Consider the following 22308-nt stretch of genomic DNA (forward strand, 5'->3'; position numbering starts at 1 on the left):
AAGAAAAGATCAGCCAAATTCAAATCGAGGGCGGTTCACGAGTTTCATGTTCTCAGAACTTTTTGATTCCGCCTTGTTTACGGTGCACTGAGGAATATGTCCTGTTTTTCCCTGCACATCCCTCGTCTACTTCTACTTGGTGCCCCAAATGTAAAGAACCCCTCCAGACCAGGGTTTTAATAGTTTTGCAATTTTCATTAGTTTTTATTTTTATTTAGTTTTGACTTCAGATTTTCAATTTTATATCAGTTTTAATTAGTTTTTATCATTTGTTTGCTAGTTTAGTTTTTATTTTTTTGAAAATACTTAGTTTCAGTTTAGTTTTGATTAGTTTCAGTTATAGTTTTAGTTGTGTTTGCAATAATTAAGTGTAACAAAATCCCAGTTTCATCATATCAGTCATGCTCTTCTGCTCATCCTTGGGTATGTTGCTATTCCAGCTACCATACCCTGCACCCTGCACAGGTCGCCTGTCTGTCGCAGGGCTAACACGCAGAGACAGAAATCACGCTGCCTTGCCTGGGGTTAGCTTCTGTTTCTGGGATGAGGGTTGAGTGTGCTCCCTTCTCAAGGTAAGCTAGGTTAGCCTTCTTGTGTGAGCTTTTCAAGTGCACTTTAAGGTTTGTGGGATTTTTTTCCCTTTAGAAATGTCCCTCATAATTTGTCTCTTCCCATTACAAGACACTTGCTTTATCCAAAACACAGTCATATTCAAAGTAATCCCAAATTGGACTCTGGCGCTTTCTCCTGACATGATTCTGCGCGTGGACACAGCAACACAGACGACTTGACTAACGTGCTGCCACCTGCTGGCATGATGAGACACAGCAAGAAAAAATCTGGAAACTAAACTTCATTTTCACCCTCGACTATTGTAGGACACACACACATCAATGAAACTAAACACATTTTTGCTATAAATTCAGTTAATTTTAGTTAGTTTTGTGAGCACTCATTACAGTTTTAGTTAGTTTTCCTTTTTTTGTTTTTATTTTTATTTCCGTTAACGAAAATGTTTTTTAACTTCTAGTTTTCGTTATTTCGGTAGTTTTCGTTAACGATAATAACCTTGCTCCAGACATCATTCAGAGTACCAGAGTCTGTCAGTTACTCTTCAGGGCGGGTGCGTTGCCAGTCAGAGCCGTAGTCTGCTGTAGCCCTTTCACTTCAGCTGCACGTTACCAGCACGGCGTCCACGTGAACCCACGCAGGGTTCAGCGCTGAACCGCACAGAGATGAGTTTGCATAGACATCAATTCAAGTCAGACTCATGCAAATGGATGAAGGACACGTGGACGATGAAAAGCAAGGACGACGAAAGTTAAAGAAAAAAGTGGTGTCGAGAGGACGAATGTGAGGAGACGGGTGTCCACAGTTCAGTTCATCAACATTATTTATAAAAATAAGTGAGCTTGTTAAATATACCACATCATCATCGTCATCAGTCTTTTTAGAAACAAACAGAAAGAACAGGGAAGCGTCGACACCCCATCGAGTTGAACGTTGATGTATTTGTTACAGCTGGAAAGTACACACACCCAGATTAGCCGCTGCTGTTGCTCTGCAATGTGTAGCTACTCGTACGGCTCTGTTTAGTATTGCTTTGAGTTCACACTGCCAGTGCAAAGACCGAGGCCTGTGTGTGTTACACTAATTTCTTGGTCATATTTGTGTGTATTTACATGTTTGTGTGCGTGTTAGTGAGGCCAGTCAAACATGCAGCATTAGTCTCTGACACTCTGGGCGTCAGTTTAATCTGAACAAAATAAATTAAAATCAAATAAACTCTTTAAAAATTGCACAAGCTCTGCTACAGAACTACAAAAAGCACACTCACACATTTCTAACAGATCTCGTCAGCCGCTGCCACAGACTAGCATAAAAGATGCACCGTATAATGTCCAGCAGGGGGCGACTGCTCTCATACTGTCGTGACTTCAGACTTCCCCAACGACTCGATGGCCTGAACATTAATCTGAAATGGGATTTAACACATGATGTTCATTTTGTAAACTGGTGTCCAGACCGATGTTAAACTATCCGGTTTCAAAACACCGACTTGGTGAAAACGTTCAGCTTCATGCTTTAGGTGGCTACGTCCATCTCTGATAAACAGCCTCTGATCATCTAAATGTTTGTGGATGGATGACCTTACACTTCAATATTTTTGGTCATCGGTACTGATTAGCTTCCTGGAAACGCGTCTGCAGACTTTGTAGTTGATCATCAGAGTAAAACTAATGACTGACTTCTGCTTTAATCACAAGTTTGTCTATAACACGCCTGCTCGTTGTAGAGAACCTCACAGCCAGCGTAGCATCTTTACTCTGACTCGGCTCTGATGGTGTTTTGGTTACAACAGGAAGCTGTTCTCAGAGGTAACACAGTAATACATGAAGGAATCTGTTCCAACTTCTGGATCCAGATTCAGAATTCAGATTTGGTAAAAATCTAATTTCTCTCTCATATACTTCTGTTCCAGAGGCGGGCGTTCATTCAAACACGATCATGAGGTCAGTGTATGGACAGTAATCTCTGAGAGCCCACAGCTCGGCTGCAGACTGCCTGTGATGTCATACAGGGGTGTGTCCTTACATGATCTGTTCACACATTCTGTTTCAGAGGGGCAACCAATGGGAGAGGAGCTAACACAGACAGTTGATGAGATGAGGTGATGCCATAGCTGGACTGGTGGTGGATTGGCCAGATGCTGGTCAATGTGTAAAAATAACTCAGTTGTTTGGTGGTGGCTATGGTGGAGCTTCCACAGAGGCCAGCAGGTGGATGAGGGAAAGGGGAGGCAGGAGGAGGAGAGACCCGAGGCGGCCGCCGGTCCGAGTGTCAGGTGAACTGAACTTCAGGTAAGAAGTTATGACCTGCAGTGTATCTGGGTCAGATATAAACCAAGTTTAGGTGGAGTTTATTTTCGTTGTGCTGACTTTTTACTGTCAGTTACAATAACTCGTACTGCGTGCTAGCTAGCATGACGGAGTTTCTGGGCTGGGCGGGTGCTATGATGTTACTGATAGTAAAGTTCTCTAACTAACCTTATGAATAAAATAGTTGCCAACCGTCCCGTAAAAAACGAAATCGTCTCTTATTCAGAGAAAATATTACGCGTTTCGTATTGAGGTGAAAAGAAACAGTTTGTCCCGAACTTCAGCTAGAATGGAAAAGACACAAAGATGGAGTTATTCTGTGTCTTTACTGCACAGCTGCCTCTTCTCTCATCTCCCCCTCCCTCTCCTGTTGCTACTTCAATCATGAAACTGATCAATGATCAGCTTCTCTCTCTTGTTTATCTCTCACTTTGTGCCAGAAAGAGGAAACCGCCAGATGTCGCGCTAAACAACAGCAGCACGTTTAAGCTTGATCAGCTGTTGTTAGAATTTATTTAATATTACTTTCTAGTATCAGCTGATGTTTGCTGGAGCCACAGCTGTGAAGCTGCTGGTCATGATGTGGTTTGGATATGTGGTGAGAGGGAAACATGAGGATGAAACCAGGAGATGTCCTTACTGGATCATCAGAGCTGAACAGGTGATGGAGAAACAGGTTTACCTTTAGGTGACATGAATGAGTTGAAGTTATGAACTGTTTCTGAGAGACTAATAACTCCAGGATCCTTTTCTAAGTAGCTGACAGCTGGTAACTGTGCAGGGGCGGATCTAGCAAAGTTTTGCCAGGGGGGCAGGTAGGGCATTAACAGGGAGAGGGGGGCACAAAGAAATACTTTTCTTTCTTATTCTCATTTAAAAAATGTCTCACTTTTATTAAATAATTATCTAAATCTTACAACCAAAGATTGTTGAAGATCATTCAAAGGCTTTATGGGTTTTCCTATAATTTTTTGTCCCAGTCCAGCCCTGGGTGATGCACCAAGTATGAAGTAAACCAGGATTATTTTGAACTTTGAATCATGCAAAGCTAGTCTGGCAGAGTCCAAGAATAAAAACGCTGCTCTGTTGTCTACCTTCAAGCCATCTTTCTTCTAATTGGTTCACAGACAGTTACTGTGAAATGACTACATTAGGGACATCGACTCTAAATGACATCACAGAGAGCCAAGAGTGTTCAGAGCACTCTGAGCCTGAGCTTTTGGCCCACAGGGATTAGATACAGTTGTACTCACACTGAGCTCATCATTAGAGACTCTGGTCATGTTTTATATGAGCATCCACCACAGGAACAGGAGATGAGCAAAAGTGCACAACAGGTCCACTTAAAACTCAACTGCATGTGACAAAATGTTGACTCGGTACTTTCTGACGGATGGATCGACTCCTGGTGCCGAGCTGGATTTTGGCCTGCTTATCAGAGCGTGTCCCCGATATATCTGCTTAGAGCTGCCAGGGTTATCGATCTGTGGTACTCACCCAGTAATGACTTCAAACGTGTGGCTATCAGAAACTGGCTTTTCCAAAGCTCCTCACTGTACACGTTCAAAGATTGCCCATTTTAAAAAACAGTTCTTTTATTCTAGTTCTGTGGATGCTGAAAGGTGAGAAGCAGGGCAGACATTTATAAACAGATATCCAAGTTAGAAAGTGTGTGTGTGTGTGTGTGTGTGTGTGTGTGTGTGTGTGTGTGTGTGTGTGTGTGTGTGTGTGTGAGAGAGAGAGAGAGGGAGACATAAAATGGCCAGTTGGAGCTCACAAGTGAAAACACTACTCTTCTAACAAAACACCTGGTTATTAGCAATAATGGTACAGTGATATTTTTTTTTATCCCCCAAAAAGAAAATAATCAGTTTTGTTCACTCTACATACAGAACATACAGAGACTAAAATACAGTTTTACAGTCTTTACCTGCAGCCATGTTGGGAAATGAACTTTTCTAAAACTGTAATACTCCTCTCAATAAGTTAAAAAATAATTTAAACAACACATTTTGAAAGAGAACATATGCAAAAAACAAAAAAAGAACCCTTTTATCTGTTGTATGTCTTTAAAAAAAACTACACAACAAATACTGAAGGAAAACCAGACAGGAAGCAAACGCAAAATAGTCATTTACAAGTCGACATCATCGTATACAAAAGCGTTTTCAGCTCAGTGTTAGTGACCAGTGATTATAAACTCTGAGGGAATATTCCACAATAGTTAATAAATATGCGAGTATACAATAGGACGAAGAGCAGGGGACAAAAAGAGCAGGACACAGACTAGGAGGGGAAAGCAGAATAGTCTCTATGGCTTTTACAGGCTTTGTGGCCCAAATGACCTTAAATATCAGGGGCTGCAAACACCCACCAACCCTCTGAACTCGGAAAAGGGCCGAGCTGCAAAAAGACGCGAGGAAAAATAAAGTCGGGGTGGACTTTTAGAAGTGGGATTGTTGGAAAATGATGACTCAGACCTGCTGATCCTGACTTTTAATTTTAAAAATCAGACAAATAGATGAATTTCTGTTAATGTCTCAAATTATTTAACAAGAAGAAGAACACTTCCACATCAAGGAGCAGACTGGAACATCCTTAAAGCTGTTTTTATGTGGTCGGATGTGGAATAACGACGAGCCAAGTAAGAGTCTCGCTTTCAAAATCCATAAAGTATTATCACATCCAAAGTATCTGAAGTAAAAGTTCTGCTTCTGCAGTGGTGCCCACAAACAATCAGTGGATGAATTTAAAGTTTGCACTGTTCTCTCATCTTTGCTTGGTTTTCTATTGAAATAACAACTGTCCTCCATCCACTGGGAAAACTAACGTTTGGGGGCTTGTCCGAGATCCGGGCTGGGACAGAGACATTAAAGCATCCATAGGTTTGTCTGACTGTATAGCAAAAATTTTTTCCTGAACTTTTTCCAGCTGTGTCTGTGTTTGAGTGACAGGTAAAGTATTGAGGAGCCATTGACCCTGAGTCGTTTGTACGTGGTGAGCCATCAGCCTTAGAGAGCTGCTGTACAGGATTGTCCTATTTTGCTTTTGGTGTTTTTCATTCTGGTCCTACATGCCTCGCTTTGAGGTGTTCAAAGGTTCTGAAACTTTGTTTTTAAAAGTGCTACTCAAAGAAAGAAAAAGCTGTTGGGTATATAAAAAGGTTAAAGAAGCAAGGTGAAGAGTGTTATTCGTCATCCTGTATTTGTTTTTCTTTCATTTATTTCCCACTCTGTGGAGTTGAGACGGATATCTGCATGAAAATCAGAAATCCTCCTTTATTTGATTTCTGAAAGCCGTGACTGGAGCCGCTGCAGTCTGTCAGAGTCCCTCAGCAGGTTCTGAGTTATTTATTCAGCGTTTATGATTCAATAAGAAACTTTTGAATTTACAGAGAGCGTGCAGCTCTGTTTTGGGGATTTTTCCTATTAGCTCGAGGTGTAGTTGAGTTAGCCTTTGCAATAGTGCTCAGTTATATTTGTAAAAGTGATCTTGTTGGTGCATTGTCACCTTGGTAGCATGACACTGGTTGCAAACTTACACATACATCATGTTTGGCAGTGGGTTTTGGTCTAATTGCACAAACATGCTGTCTGACATGCAAGTCGTCAGTGCTTTGGGGAAACTGGGCGAAATCTGCTGAGAGACCGTCGTCCTCCCGATCCTTTCATGACAGTAAATAAGACCCTCAGTCGTGGTTTTTAGTTATGCAGCTAACTTTACACTGGTCTGTTTATTTGGTCTATAGCTGCTGATCCACACAAACAGCAGAATGATTTTAACCCAGAAACTCTGTTTGAGGAAACTTGTGTTAAAATTGTTATTTTTCCCCTTGATTTCCAAGACTTTGTCAAATCGGTTTATCCTGGGAATACACCCAACCTGGTTGCACAATGTTCCAATACCAGGGTAGCAACCAGAGCTACTTGCGGTCACTCAGGACAATGATTGCAATCCCAGTAAATCCACCGTGGAGTGGTTCACAAGTGTCCGAGAAGCAGGTCTCTGCTCCACATCACTCAGAATAGCACCAGGTCTTTTTATTTCTTGACAGAAGCCACATCAAGCTGCAGAAAGCATATGAGGAGGGCAGGAAGTCAGACACAGGACAGCCGGTAAAGAGCTGGGTCCAAAATAAAAGACCCGGCACCGACTAAACACTTTGAACTGCTCGCAATGTGAAGACGTGATGGAACAAAAACTTGTCCAAGACACGAACCTGCTGTACCCCTGGTTTAGGGTTTGGTTATGACCACAGCGCAGAGACACGGTTAGCTGAACTGCAAGCTTTAAACTTTTGACGTCACTAACCCCACAGCCAAAGAGAAAAGCTTGTTTGCTGCCGTGCACGCCTTCCATGGATGATTCAACATCATTCATGTTCCAACGATCCCACTTTGACTCTTTTAGGCAGTCAGAAAAAAAAAGAAGAAGAAGAAGAGGAAGAAGTGGAGAGGCAAACAAGTCAATGAGTAATGTGCTAAAAGAAAAACCAAAAACGGCCCTTAACGTCTAAACCCGGCCAGGAGCTACCTCTTTGTTTAGTACGGCGCAAACTTCTGTCTCTCCGGCTTCTTCATTCCATTGGTTGAGGACGAGATCTTGGCTGTGTAGGACGCCAGGGCCGCCGCCGCGTGAGCTTGAACCGGAACGGCTGCCGTCGCCGCTGCCGTCTGCACTGACGCTGGTAGCATTGGAGCCCCGATGGCCGCTGCGGCCGCCGCCGCTGCTGCCGCTGCTGAGGCGGGAGGGGTGGAGAGTGCCAGGTAGGGGATGGATTTCACTCCCAGGAGGCTGGAGAGGGGGAAGGCGTAGGGAGCGCCCAGGATTTGAGCATGGGGCAGTGCGGCGCCCATCGCTGCCAGGGGGGAGGAGGAGGAGGACGAGGCGGAGACAGGGGGGGAGGGCTGGGTGAAGCTCATGGTCAGATCAACGGGAGACGGCATGGAGGAGGACTGGGCGGTGGATTTGGCGGTCTCTAAACTGGAGGTGGAGGGGGAGGTGGAGGGGAGGGAAGGGGGGGGAAGGAGGGTGGAGGAGGGGAGGGGGTCAAGGAGAGGGAATTTTGGATGGAGAAGGGTTAGAGGGTTAAATAAAAGACATGTTAAAAAAAATCAGAGTAAAAACGGGAAAAAAAGACAAAAAAAAAACAGGATCTGTAAAAATGAACAAACGGAAATCTGACAAAACTCAAATCATAAGACGGGCGTGTTTGGCTGGAGGTTGCAACAGATTATTGTAGGGGAGTTCGCTGTACAGATGGGGGGTGTGCTGTATAAGTTGGGGTGATGGCTTGGGAGGGGGCTTAGGGAGGAGGGAACAAAACCATCAGAAAAATTAGCATGGACGCTCCGTCAGACAGGACGCTGCTTCAAAAACAGGAAAGAAATCCTTTGTGCGGGTCTGTGCTCATCTCTGTGGGAGCTTCTCACCTCATGTTTTAACTAAAAGAAATGTTCTGCACATTTTAGCATCAATCACCATAAAACAGTGAGAGGTGGGCGGGCACGCAGCCCCGCGTCCTCTTCATATTTCCTAAATCAGTGCAACCAGCTGAAAACATAATCCAATCAGCTGTTTGAATCACTAACAAGCATGATTCAAAGGCAGGACTTTCACTCCAAAATATACTGGCTTACAAAATCTTATTTAAAATGACATGAACTGTAAATAAGTGTGTGTGTGTGTGTGTGTGTGTGTGTCAGTATTTTTAAAGGTTTTTATTTCCTCGCATGTTGAATACTCGAGTTTTTCTTGTAGTTGCCTTGGGGCAACGCTGCACGGCAACTGTTCCTGTCTTTGTGTTTGAATGTTATCGCATGTATTTGCACAGCTGAGACTCTAAATGTGATTCAAACTGTAGCTTTTCTGCTTTTAACACAATTATTTCACTGGTTATTAAATGTAAATGGTAAATGGCCTGTATTTGTATAGCGCTTTTACTAGTCCCCCCCCTAGGAACCCCAAAGCGCTTTACACACCCAGTCGTCCACCCATTCACACACACAATGTAAATGTGTTCATGAAACTATCAGACAGCAGGTCAAACATGAAGCTGGAGTGTTCCCGGCATTAGAAACGTACTGTTAAACATTCCCGAGTGCACAGGAACACCAACAAAGGCCAAAACGTCTGCTCACTCTAAAGCAGGGGTCTCAAACTCCAGTCCTCGAGGGCCGGTGTCCTGCAACTTTTCCATGTGTCCCTGTTGCAACACACCTGAATACAATTAGTAGGTCACTAGAAAGACTCTATAGAACTTGACTGCATGCTGAGGTGGCAATTCAGCCATTTGATTCATGTTACAGCAGCTCATGAGTGAATGAACACGGTGCAATAAAAGTACTTTTAGGAGTACATTTTTCAAACACTTACGAACTTACATTTACTTGAGAAGGGTTAGGGGTTACCACTTCAGCATGCTAATTGTATTCAGGTGTACTGCACCAGGGGCACATGGAAAAGTTGCAGGACACCGGCCCTCGAGGACTGGAGTTTGAGACCCCTGCTCTAAAGTTTCTTGAAGGTGTATGGGTGACACTTTCAGTTAAACGACTAAACGAAGTAATGAAGTGGAATCGAGTACTATTAAACGAAGAATGCTGTGAAGAGTTTGCTTTTGAAGGCTTATGTTACACTCCCTGTTTGAAAGTCAGCAGTGGTTCATGTCACCGGGAGGAAAACTCCCAGGTCACTGAGACCTTATCCTCTGAAAGACTTCCTTCAATGCACAGCTCCATCAATAGGTGATGCCCCCCATTTAAACACTACAGTTAAGGCAACATGTCGATGTTAAACTGAGAACTGCTCATTTTGAACTCGATTCAGAAAAGTTTGACAGGAACATGTTTGCCTCTGAGTTGCATCATCACTTCCTCGTTTAACAACACTGAGCGTCCTCAGGAGAGCAGCGGCTGTAGTTTCCTGTTCTTGCTTGATGTGAGACAACTTTCAGCTGCTTAACACGCAGAGGCCTCCTCTGCCGCTTTAGGACGCTCCAGCTGTTTTTAATAGGCGGACACCCGTTACATTACATTAGCTCCTCTTGTACTGCAGATTCAGCTGCAGGAGTTCAGACTGTGTTTGGCATCGTGTTCGCTTCGGCAAGACCAGCCACAAAAAAGACAGCCGGGTCTCATGGCGTAAACAATCTGTCTGTGCTCACGGACACATTCTGTCTTTGTATTTACTTGGATGGATTTTCCATTCTGTGTGTTGTTGTGTCTCTGTTATTTAAAAAGTGTAGTCATGCAGTGGAAACCTAAAAAGTAGTGCTAGGCCTCACAGGAGGCAGAACAAAGCAGTGATTTCATATTCTCTAACGTCGCCCACATATGAAACTGATTCATGTTTACACATATTTCACTGCAGAAGTGGTTACAACGACAGATATTGTACAATTACAAGTTCAATCTGTAAAGGTTGTTGCTCATGGTGTGGGCCCGATTAGAACCTGACAGCGTTATAAAAAGGGCAGGGATAGCTCAGTAGGTAGAGTGGTGGCCCCATGATCGGAAGGTCGGGGGTTCGATTCCCCTGAACAACTACCCTGAGGTACCCCTGAGCAAGGTACCGTCCCTACACACTGCTCCCCGGGCGCCCAGTGGCTGCCCACTGCTTCACTGAGTGAATGGGTTAAATGCAGAGAGGGATTTTCCCCACGGGGACCAATAAAGTACACTTTCTTTCTTTCTTTCTAAAAGCTTAAAGTTGATCACACTCAGGCAGTGACCGTGTCCGTTACAGAGACTCAATATCAAGCTGTGCAGGAAGCATTGTTTCAATGTGACTTCACTACTGTGTAAGTGAAACAATCGGAGGGTAGATCATTTGACAGATGCACCCCTGTCACACCTTTTTACTGCAGAGCTCTGATCGTACCTGATACCCTCACATATCTATATACCGTATTTTTCAGACCATAAGGCACATTAAGCGAAACAAAACAGTCAGATAAGTCAAACTTATCAAACTTTACTCAGCTCATTCTTCTTGCTTCCTCCACTTCTGTGGATTAATGTTGAATTCTCTCACGGCTGCTCTATTCCCATATTGTTGCAGTATATTAATGACTAACCTCATATTGTGGATGGATTATCTCAGTTGTTTGGTCCATTTACAGCATCCTGCCATGCGATTGCATTTGTCCCCAACCATCAGGAACCTTCACGTTAACTTTTATCGAGTGGAAAAAAGTTAGCGTTCATCCTCCAGCTTTACTGTGTTTATGCTAACATAGCTGTTAGCTAGCCACCACGTAGCACATCATTATATACCAGCTAGCCCAACTTCAGTAACCCTACAAACGTCACTGCTGTTTAGTTTTCTGTCTTCATTTATGTTGGAAGTGATAGCAGAGCTGTACGTTTGAATTTTGTCAGAAATCTCTCAGTCAGAACATGCTATATCATGTTTAGGTGGAAACTAGTGAGCTAACTTCCTGCTAACTTCTAACTCTGTTAAATGTAATAAATCCTGTTTTCATGGATGCCTGGATGTTAAACTTCATTGTTACACCTGGTAAAGCAGCAACGCTGATCATTTTATTAAAGATGAAAGAATTTAGACAGTTTTTAACTCTGTAATGCTCCAACAATCCATCAAGCGGTGCGGCTTCGTAGCTTACCAAAGTCGTACTAAAACATTTTTGACAGATTTCTGAGCGCCGTGTAGCACATAAAATCGGTTTCAAGGTCAGTAAGTACAACCAGAGTTCATACATAAGGCACACTGTCGATTTTTGAGAAAATTAAAGGATTTTAAGTGCGCCTTATAGTGCGGAAAATACAGTATATATAGACATATATGTCTATATTGCTGGATTCACACAGTCTGACAGGCTGATGTTTCTGGGATGCAGCCGGCTATCTGTATAGACAGGGGTGCACATAAGTGATCCACAGGTGTCAAAATAAAAGACACGCATGTTTGAGTCCATATAAAAGGCACTGTTTTTGTCCGCTAGAGTGGGATTTTCACGGCACATTCTGCACCACATCTCTGTGCGTTCATCATTTGTTTGAAGCCAGCTCACCTCCTGCAACCACTTTTCCGAGAATACGCGCTTCTTTTGCGGTTTGGACTCCTTTTGAGTTCATGTGTACTGTCTTTTAGTTTATGGGACGTTCCACAATATCTGTCAGTTTAACTACTTTGGTTTTTTTAAAGAATCCATTTCATATCTAAGGAACCTTGGAGGATATGAAATATTTTGTTCTCCCTCCTGCCAAGGTTTTACTGCTCATAAAGACAATATTCAGATATACTGTAATGTAAGCATCAAAGTTTGTATCTCTGCGTTTGTTAATATTTGAATAAGGCTTCATTATTTGCTGGCAGCCATCTTGAAAGCATCAGCTGACTGAACATAGGGATGGAAACACTTGTTGTGTCTCGTTGGGTTCATGTTCGGCGGGTTTTCTGATTGCATAAGAGGTCCATAGGGCTCCAAGGAGTGAGCGATCGAGTCCCGTTCACATCAGAGCGATCATCCTCCGTTCAGCACAAAACAAAGACGTAGGGTGGAGCGCCGTGACCGCGTCGCGCAGTGCAATCTACAGCTTTTCCATGTGATGCAGCAATTTAAATAAACGCAGGAGGTGAACGTGATCCTGACCTGGTTAACTGTTCAAGGAGCTCCACATCCCCCCCTCCCTGTCCCGTGAAAGCACAAAGATGCGTTTCTCCCACAGACTGGAGAAACTCAGGTTTACCATAAAGCTTCAGAATTCTTCTACAGAAGAAAACTCCAAAAAAGAAGCGCAGGAACTGCTCAGGTGGGAGACGACGGCTTATAAAGGTGCGGATTGTGTTGGAAGAAAAGCTCCACAGAGAAGCCGGAGTCTGAGTTCCATCTTTTTCCCGTCAACCTGCGAGCGACCCGCTGAAGGAGGACGGAGATTGGATGAGCTCGGGCAGATCGCCGTGTCCGTGTGTAACCGATTAAAGAAATAATAGAAAAGAGCAAATTTGTCAGGGATTCTCCAGCGACTGCTCTCACCTTCTCTGACCTGACATTTCAGACTGACCGAGGCTGACCCGTGCGTGTGTGTGTGTGTGTGTGTGTGTGTGTGTGCGCGTGTGTGTGTGTGTGTGTGAGCTGTCAGTATTTATGTGTGTGTCACTTGCCTATTCTCCCCGCTGTCGGTGGCAGGCTGAGTGGTAAGTCAAATATCAATTTCATCCAGAGTCCAATGACCAATTTGCATATTCATGCTGGTGGTTACTTGTATTAAAGCGAGCTGGCGGTGCGTACCACATGTCGCTTATATTTCTGATTAAATGGCGAGGAGAAGGTGAGGCCGACGTGTCCGCTGCGTTCGATATAGAGCTCGATTTCTTTCTTATCAGGCAGTAATTGTCATGTGATGCATCCTGCAGATGTACCTGACGGTGCATGCACGGCAGAGGAGGAGAGAACACTGCGACGCTGCTCTAACTGGCGAGAGGATCAAACTCATTTACATTTGCTCGACTGCTGCACTTCCTGTGAGAGTGCTGCTCGCCTTTTGCCATTTACCCACCAAACATTAAGGTATATAATGACACACCTCTCTCTGTGGCGTGACAACAGCCTGACTCTTGTACCTACAGCTGCTGTTAATAAAGCAGCGAATCAAAGTGCTGATTTGGGGAAGAAGGAGCGGTCTAATGTGAGGCGTTTGTCTACAGCCTCGTGCTCTCCTGCAGCACTCGTTGCTTCTCATACCCGCCTCTTCCTCCGGATGCTTACCATGAAGTGATTAAATACTGAGCCAGGTTGATGGCGATCGGCGTGCCGCTGATGGTGACGTGGCGGTCGCTGGTGCTGTCGATCTGACTGCCGATCTTGATCTGAGCCCCCGATACCTGCCGGATCTCGTTTATCTTGGTGCCCTGGCGGCCGATGATTGAGCCAATCAGCTGTGAGGAGGGAGACACGGAGAGGATTAGAGGCTTTTACAGGTGGACCGTGGCTTCAGTGAACTCTGACGGTGGCAAATGCAAAGACTTTCAAAGCACTTGGTTGTCTGTGAGCCTTAATGTGATGATTTTCTCACTTGTTGACAGCATGTAACTGGAAGCTCAGCTTACTTACCAGTTTGAGGTCTGTTTTTTGTTTCCCTGCACTTGCTGTCAGACCCTCAGTCTGCCTTTACATCTGGTGTGACGGGTTAAAAAACTCACGGCTCGTAGACCTTCTAACTTCCCCACATGAACCTCCAGCCTTCGTTCTCTGCCTTCAGTTTATTTTCCATCCTTCCATCTTGTTATCTGCTGGTGTCTAATAATATGGGACAGCACCAGGCGGTGAACTCTGACTCATCTGCCTGCCGTGAGCTGGGCGAGGGTCCCGGTGTGAGCTATCCTGGTCTCAGCGGGGGTTTGTCACACAGTAGGTGTCACAGCAACCACAGACAGGTAGTTACTGAGCTCATCTCTGTGTCAGTAAATGTGTCTCATTATTTTTTTTTAAGACGGCAGGCTTGTCAGGTGGCAGCATGTCTGCACGGTGCCAGCTATGCATCTGGAGCTACATTTATAAGAAATGAAACTGTTCTGTCTGATGCATTTTTGCAGTTAAGAAGGCAAAAAAAGTTGGGAGGTAACTGAAAGATTTTGTAATTACAAGACTTGTTTATCCTAATTATAAGACGAGGACTGAGAGGTCAGGGCTGGAACAGACGGGGGGGGGGGGGGGTTTCCAGCTATAAAAGTTTGTTCCAGAGGAGGAAACACGGCTGACTCGGTAAAAGTGCAGCTCTGAACAGATGAACAACGAGCGCTACCCTCAGTAAGTAAAGAGGACTCACATTTCACAACTGTGAAAACTTTGCCATCACTTCTTTCTTCAACTCTCGTGTAAAGTATCTATAAAGTTCCTCTGAGCCATTAAACAGAAGCTCCCCGGACCTGTGACTGGTAAAGAATGAGCCAATTAACCCTCGGCACAGCTGATTGGCCTGAAATTGATCACAGCAGAAGATGTATAATTGATTAACTTTATCATCTGCAGTGAATTGTTTGCTCATATATTACAGATTATGTATATGTGTCATTTCAGGTTAATGACTTGTTATGACAGGAAGTTTCTTCTGAAGTCCTGACTTCAGCGAACTCGTTTTGACGGGAACGACGGCGGCACGCGAAGGAGCGTTTCCTGTCGTGTTCCTCCCGTTCCAGAGCGCATCTTCAAAACCAGCTAAAGCCATAAGACGCGATTCTGGTCAATCTATGAAATGGAGAAATGCTGTCTGAAAAATAAGCTCTGTTGTTGCTGCAGACTCAACTGGGAACAATTATTCTTTAAAAGCATCACTTGTATCAGCTCACTGAAAATGGGCAGAATTGATATGGGATGCATTTCTATGTAATTTAAAGTTTGGGTTATTACTTGAAGCACTGATGAACCATCAGGAGCATCTCCTTTAATGCCTCGGATTAAAGCAGCCCTCTGTTTGACATGTGGACAGAAGCTCCTCTCTCTGCTGAGCCACCACCATCCTCTTCTTTTTAAAGCATGACTCATCGCTGCTCTCGGCTTCTCACTTTAATCCACTAACGACCCCGAGCTTCCCTTTAGTCACTTTTTGCCTTCATCTCATTCGTTGCTTTATTGCCTCCCTGTAACGGCCTCTTTCTGTTCCTCTGTGCACGAAAGAGTGAGTAGATCTGCACTGTAGAGAGGTATTCTCAGAAAGGTCTTTGATAATTTAAGTGTGTGTCTGTGTGCGTGCGCATTAGAGACACTGACAAACAAAGTGCTGGCCAATGACAACCGGGTTACAACCATTTGCATGAGATCCCTCTTAGCCGCTGTTTGACCTCACAAACGTGCTCATTGAATAATTACCATCCTCCTGTGAGTCACCACCAGCAGACTGGCAGATATCCAGGGAAACAAAGATGTACACACACTAACCTTTAAATGTCTCCATCTCTGATTGCTGAACAAGTATTAACACAGTTTAAAGTCATACAGGTGCGTGACTACCTGTGGATGAAGACGTCTGTGCACAGACTCACTGAATACTGGTTAAATATGTTCGTACATCAGGGGTCATCAGTCAGCATGAAGACACGCAGAAAATTTTCACTTTTATTTTGAAAAACTGCAAAAAGTTTCTTATTGGTGAGACTGTAGCACTTTTTCTAGCTCAGGGTTTTTTTTATTTTGCTGGCTAACCTGAGAGTTGCTATCAGCCTGCTTCCCTTGAGTTTAGCTTAAATTCAGTTTTTATTATATACAGTGTTGGAAAGGTTACTTTTAAAATGTATTCCGTTACAGAATACAGAATACATGCCCCAAAATGTATTCTGTAACGTATTCCGTTACGTTACTCAATGAGAGTAACGTATTCTGAATACTTTGGATTACTTAATATATTATCGTGCTTTTTACAACAACGTGAATGTGCTATTGCTGTGTGATTTATTACTGTTACTGAAGGTCCGCGACTCCGAACTGTAGTAAAGGGACCTCTGACTAATACGGCGGGGTCCCTGTCGGCTCGTAGCCGAAAAATAGCTTTACTTTGTTGTGTGGGTCAATTTTTCTTGCGAGAGACAGAGAGAGGCGTTGAAAGACTGCTGCAACGGAACTTATTGTTTTCGGAGGAAAACACGAACACGGTGTACAGTCGAGTCTTAATAGCTTACTTACAGCTGGGCTCGTCAGGCTCTCTTCTTGGCTGCAGTGGTTATTATTATATTTACATGCTTCCAGCTCCCGTTTTTGCTCGACGACAACTCGTACCTTTCCACTCCCCTTTTTCTCCCTCCTCGCGCTCACAGACACATAACGTGTGTGGCAGTCCATTCTCCCTGCAACACGGACTACACTGCCCATGATGCTACATTCTTTAGAGCTATGCTTGTAGCATTCTGCCTGTTAGCTTAGCACAACAACAACAACAACGAAAAGGCGCTCTCTCACCCAGGAAACACACAGTCGCAGAGAGAGAGAGAGAGCGTCGCCCTGTAACCATGGCAACCGTAACGCTGCCGCCTGGAACGAAAGAACGTAGCTGTCAAACAAAACCCAAACAGTCCTGACCCGCGACAAAATGAAACAGGAAAGTACCGCAGTGTAATCCATTTATTTCAACAAAGTAACTGTATTCTGAATACCACCTTTTTAAACGGTAACTGTAACGGAATACAGTTACTCATATTTTGTATTCTAAATACGTAACGGCGGTACATGTATTCCGTTACTCCCCAACACTGATTATATAGCACCAACAACAATCCGGTCGTTCAGTCTGACGTCACTAGCCGTGTCTGGGCCTAAACTCCGCTGCAGGTCCATATATCAAACGATCACTATGGCATTACTGAGAGTTGAAAACTGTCTAAAGTCTTTCATCTTTAATAAAATGATCAGCGTTCTGCTCTACCAGGTGTAACAATTGAGTTTAACATCCAGGCATCCATGAAAACGGAATTTATGACATTTAACGGAGTTAGAAGTTAGCAGGGAGTTAGCTCGCTAGCTTCTATCTAAATACAATATAGCATGTCCTGACTGCGGGGTTTTGGAAACAAATTCAAACGTACAGCTCTGTTATCACTTCCAGCATAAATGAAGACAGAAAACTAAACAGCAGTGACGTTTGTAGGGTTACTGAAGTTTGGCTAGCTGGTATATAACGATGTGCTACGTGATCGCTAGCGACACAGCTATGTTAGCATAATATAAACAAGCTAACTTTTTTTCCACTCGATAAAAGTTAACGTGAGTGTTCTCGGTGGTCAGGAACAAATGTAATCGCATGGCAGGATGCTGTAAAAGGACCAAACTTCAGCCAGGAGAACAACTGAGATAATCCATCCCCAATACGAGGTTAGTCATTCATATACTGCAGCATGGGCTGGGCTGTAGTTACATCCTAAGGTTTTAAAAACTGAGCTTAAATAAATGATTAGCGGTAATAAAAGCCGAGGGAGGTCAACAGTGATCACTGACTGTTTTAGGAGCTTTTTGAGATTAAATAGAAGAAAATACAAAACATTAAACATGGTAACAACACAAAAGCCATATTAAACGCAGACTACTTTAGGCCCGGAAGTAGGATTCGTCGCGTCATCACTTAACGACCAGATAGTTGGCCTATGGTGCTTTACACTGTGAGGTAAAGACAATAATGCAGAGAAAACCCCAACCATCAGACTATGGTTATGAACAAGCACTTGGCGACAGTGGGAAGGAAAAACCCCCTTTTAACAACCTCGAGTGGAGCCAGGCTCACACTTCTACACTCGCACGCTCTGTGACAGCCTTCAGTGATGTGATGACTCACTTAGTAAGAACTAAAATCACTGCATTTTGTTCTTTGTAGCTTTCAGCACTTGTAGACTTGGACCTAAAAACCAGCTGCTTAGCTTCGTCTAGATTAAAGTCTAGCTCTTCACACCAGAAACTCGAGACCATCTGCTCGTCTGAAGGTGACGGAGACGCCCGTGTCTATTACATAAACCTCCTCGTCAGATTCGGAGACGGCTTTTCACACTGGATAATACACCTTATGTTTTCTGTTTGGTTTGTGTTATTTTCATGTTTGTCATTACTTGGCCTTCATCCTGCGAGGCTCTTTGGTCATGTCTTCCATGCCAAAAGTAAATCCAAGAATTCTGGCATTATGGATAACATGGAGAATTTACATGAATGCTTCAGCTCGCCGACAGCCCGCCAAGCAGCTCATGCAGCTCCTGGTAGAAGCAGTGAACAACAAAGTGGATGCAAACCATGGTTCTGGCGGTCACGCACGCCTCAACTTGAAACAAAGCAATTTCTTTGCATGTGGCTTTGACGTCTCCTCCTCTTATATCTGCACTGATGAAGAACCTTGAACCTTGATGTGAAAGTGTTGACGATGCCTGTCGTTCAGGCGAATACTACCTGCGCCATAATGCCGAACCTTAATGAATGTGGCAGTGATGAGGTGACCAGCACGGTGAGTATACTGGTGGCTAAAGACCTGCTGTTATTTTCAGGAATGAGATGATCCTGGGATTTCCTTCTTTCATGCCAAAACTCTGGACTAAATGAAGACGTCGAATGATTGGGGAGTGGAAAGCCTCCTGTCTGGTACGGTGCCCGAACCACTGATAACACCTAACTCACGAACTAAGTACTTAAAATATTGCTCATATTTGATCTTCAATGTAAATAAAAATGACGTGACGGGAAGGATGAGCGCGGGGCGACTGGGGAGACGAGGTTTGTTTTTTGCTCCGTCTCCAAGGTTGGTTGCTCTGGAAATGTGTGGTTTTCACAGGATGCCGTGTTCCCCAGCGAGCAGCTTTGTGTAAGAGCTGGTGGGTAAAATCAGCTTGAAGCCGAAGCGCAGGGGAGGACGAGGACAGGGCGAGGGCTATTTTTGGGCGATTCCCTGCTGCCTCTGTAATTTGGAGAGGTTTACTGAAGGAGAGAGGGGGGAGACTGCTGTTGTTAAATCGCTAACTGTGAGCTATAGGATGTCATTAAGCTGCTCTGCTTGGCTCTGCTCAGTGACTCACAAACATATCACACACTTGCATGCGCCGGGTCTTAAGCTCCTCTCTGCTGTGTGCTTTTGTGCGTCTTATTCTCTCCGGCCAGTCGTCAACGCACACGAGCGGGGCTGCACGTCTGATGCGTTTCTCTGCACGAGTCTGTCCACGCTAACGGCACACAAAGGCCTGAATGGAGGCCCCGAGAGGCCTCGAAACTGCGACTTCATTTAAACCTGGAAGGTGACGGCACCTGCGGAGGTGTTGATTATCTTGTCAGAATGGAGATGGAGAGTTTCCGGGAAAGAAATGACCTCGCGCTGCTGTTTTTCTTTTCTCGAGCTGAAGCCACAGAGAGGCCAGTGTGACTGAACACGACTGTGTGAATTCCTCAGGAGAAATCAAGTCTCCTGTTAGGCAATGAGGCATGGATAAAGATAGTGTTATTTCTTTACTAACGCCGGCCCTCATCACAGACTATTATCCAGGTGCAGAAACATCTCATCTTTAACCCTCCTCACTAATAATTACTGCTTTGAATGAACCTGCTGCTCCTTTGCTCCTTTGGCACATCTTTGTATTCACAAGCAGATATTAAAGATCTTCTCTTGATAAACAGATCACAGCAGGCTGATAGCAGCTACACATCAGCCTTTTTCAGAAGCACTGACGAGGACAAAAATATCGAGAGAGCGAAGTGCCATCTGCAGGTTTATACTGTAGTTTGCTCGACCTCTCAGTCACCGGCCAAGGAGCAACCTCTAGAGCTGCAAAACTGAGCCAAGGCACTAGTGCCAAAAACTGCAGTTCCTCTAACGTCCACTCGAGGCTCCAGCAGTGAGTCAGTGCCCAAAGTCTCCTGCGTTAAAACCCTGAACTTCAGAGCAGACACAGGCGGCAGTAGCTGCTAGCCTCCCTCAGTTACTGGAGTCCCTGAGCTGGACCTCTGGACCTTCTGGAGCATTTTTAATCCAATTATCTGATCAATAATATGGCTGCTGTGGAGTTAACGGTACTAAGAGACAATCTCAGAAGTCTGAGCTCCAGTTTCAGGGAGTGAAATTCAAGGATTTCATTTGGATGTTGCTGAATACTGATTGGCAGATATCAGGTCATTCATGGCTCCAAAAAGCTGACGTGTTAGTGACGGTCCAGAAACGTCCGTCCGGCCATGTGAACATTGCCGTCTCAGTATGCACACTATGAATATGAATGATTCGTGCAGGGAAATGTAAACTGGAGTTCGTTTGAACAGTGATGCATTCACTTGTTTAAAAAAAATCACTTTTTAAACTGAAGTTAATAAAGTTATTTAAAGTGATCCAGCTGCTGACAGGATGTCAGACATTTAAAATGAAGCACTGTGAAGACCCAGAGCCTGTTTCCTGTTAATCATCCCTGACACCCAGTAGATGTAAAGGGTTCGCTTAAATTTGTTGTCCTCATATTAGTGTGTGTGTGTGTGTGTGTGTGTGTGTGTGTGTGTGTGTGTGTGTGTGTGTGTGTGTGTGTAGACAGAGCTGATGGCAGCTCTAAGCAGCTGATGTGTGACAGACTGAATGACTGGCTAACACTCGCTGATGGATGCCGAGAGAGGCAAAGTGGAGGAAGAGTCAAGTGAGGCAGAAAGAGGGAATATATATACTCTCACTGTGTCAATGGGAAAAACACACTGTCTGGCTGTGCTCGGGCTCCTCCCGCTCACATTCTCCTATTTAGCACCGTGTACGTGCAGATAGTCAGTGAACCACATCTAAACCAGCGTTTGGTGCTTTTTATGAACGTTCATGCTGAGCACACACAGTCAGCTTGTTGCTGCTGGTCAACAGCCTTAAACCCGTGAAGTGGACAAGAGTAAAGTGAAGGTAGCTCGCAGGTCAGGAGGTAGAGCAGGTCATCTACCAATCAGAAGGGCAGTGGCTCAATCCTGGGGGACGTAGGTCACGGAAGAACAAAAACATCTTGTGTGTCCTCAGATTTGAGTAGAAAAGTCCAAAAACTAATAGTTAAAAAATGGAAATAAAGACATTTCAAAGTAAAACCAACATGTCCCCATTTCCCGTTTGTGTTGCATTTTTCACAGTTTCACTACAACTCGGAGAGTAGCAGGAAAGTGTCTGTAGACACGTCCATCACTTCTGTTCATTCAGTCTCTTCAGCATACATTGTTACCGTGATTGTCCAAAATCATGGACAATCTCACATGGTCTATAAAACATCAATATTGATTAAAAACAATGCAAATATTTTAAAAGCTTAATATTAATATACAGCCTGGCTTCACGTTTTCAGAAAACGTCCATTATGAGGCACCAACTTCATCTCAGGCAGCAGACTTCAAAGGATTTAACAGGAATAACTAGTCAGCCGTTGGTTCTCCAGTTTCCACAACAGGTTACATTCGAGGCTTTAGCCTCCCTACAGGTACGCTCTAGCTGCAAGCCTCTTTGCAACCCACCTCGATGTGCATAGAAAAGGCAGTGAGGTCGCAGAAACAGACCCGTGCCACCAAATATAAGAGATGCAAACAGCAGTCAGAAAACTGTCGTGATCGGACTAAATGAGCAACGTTAATGTCTGAGGTCACAGACTCTGATCTTGGCTCATGTGATTAGGTAGAGGATCATCAGGGGGTCCTTTGTCCCTCTTTGGGGGGAAACTCCCACTGGGTTTAAATCTGGGACTCTCCACCATTTGACCTTAGAACTGAAGAAGCTTCTCGGATGAAGGTGAAACGTCTTCAAGCAACTCAAACAAGTCCAGACGCTTTTCTTTGCAAGCTCCTTAGACGACTCTGACCTTTGAGCACCAAATTCTAATGAGCTCATTGCTGAGACAGACGGACAGACATTTCATCCAGGTGCTTAAAACACTGTGTTTGAATAAGTTAATCCTGACCTGCTAACCACAGAGAGAGCTCCACAGCTCAGTGTGAGTCACGTTATGTTGTCATAAT

The 22308-nt window shown here is 44.3% G+C and overlaps 1 protein-coding gene across 5 annotated transcripts in view; it reads right to left on the bottom strand.

Annotated features, from left to right (window-relative positions):
• Positions 1-971: 971 nt before the first annotated feature.
• Positions 972-22308, bottom strand: part of LOC146575192 (poly(rC)-binding protein 4-like) — a 127604-nt gene continuing 106267 nt past the window's right edge. For 4 of the 5 annotated variants that reach the window (XM_085275428.1, XM_085275425.1, XM_085275426.1 and 1 more), the window contains 2 exons: positions 13612-13781; positions 972-7862 (listed from right to left, as the gene is read on the bottom strand). In XM_085275428.1, the coding sequence (XP_085131554.1) occupies positions 7421-7862; positions 13612-13781 (612 nt within the window). In that variant the 3' untranslated portion in view covers positions 972-7420. The remainder of the gene's footprint in view (positions 7863-13611; positions 13782-22308) is intronic. The other variant, XM_085275427.1, reaches the window with a different exon arrangement.

This window comes from Mchenga conophoros, linkage group LG5 (assembly GCF_057382185.1).
Source record: "Mchenga conophoros isolate Kocher_MC1m ecotype Shallow Benthic linkage group LG5, M_conophoros_male_GT1.1, whole genome shotgun sequence".
NCBI classification, from domain to species: Eukaryota; Metazoa; Chordata; class Actinopteri; order Cichliformes; family Cichlidae; genus Mchenga; species Mchenga conophoros.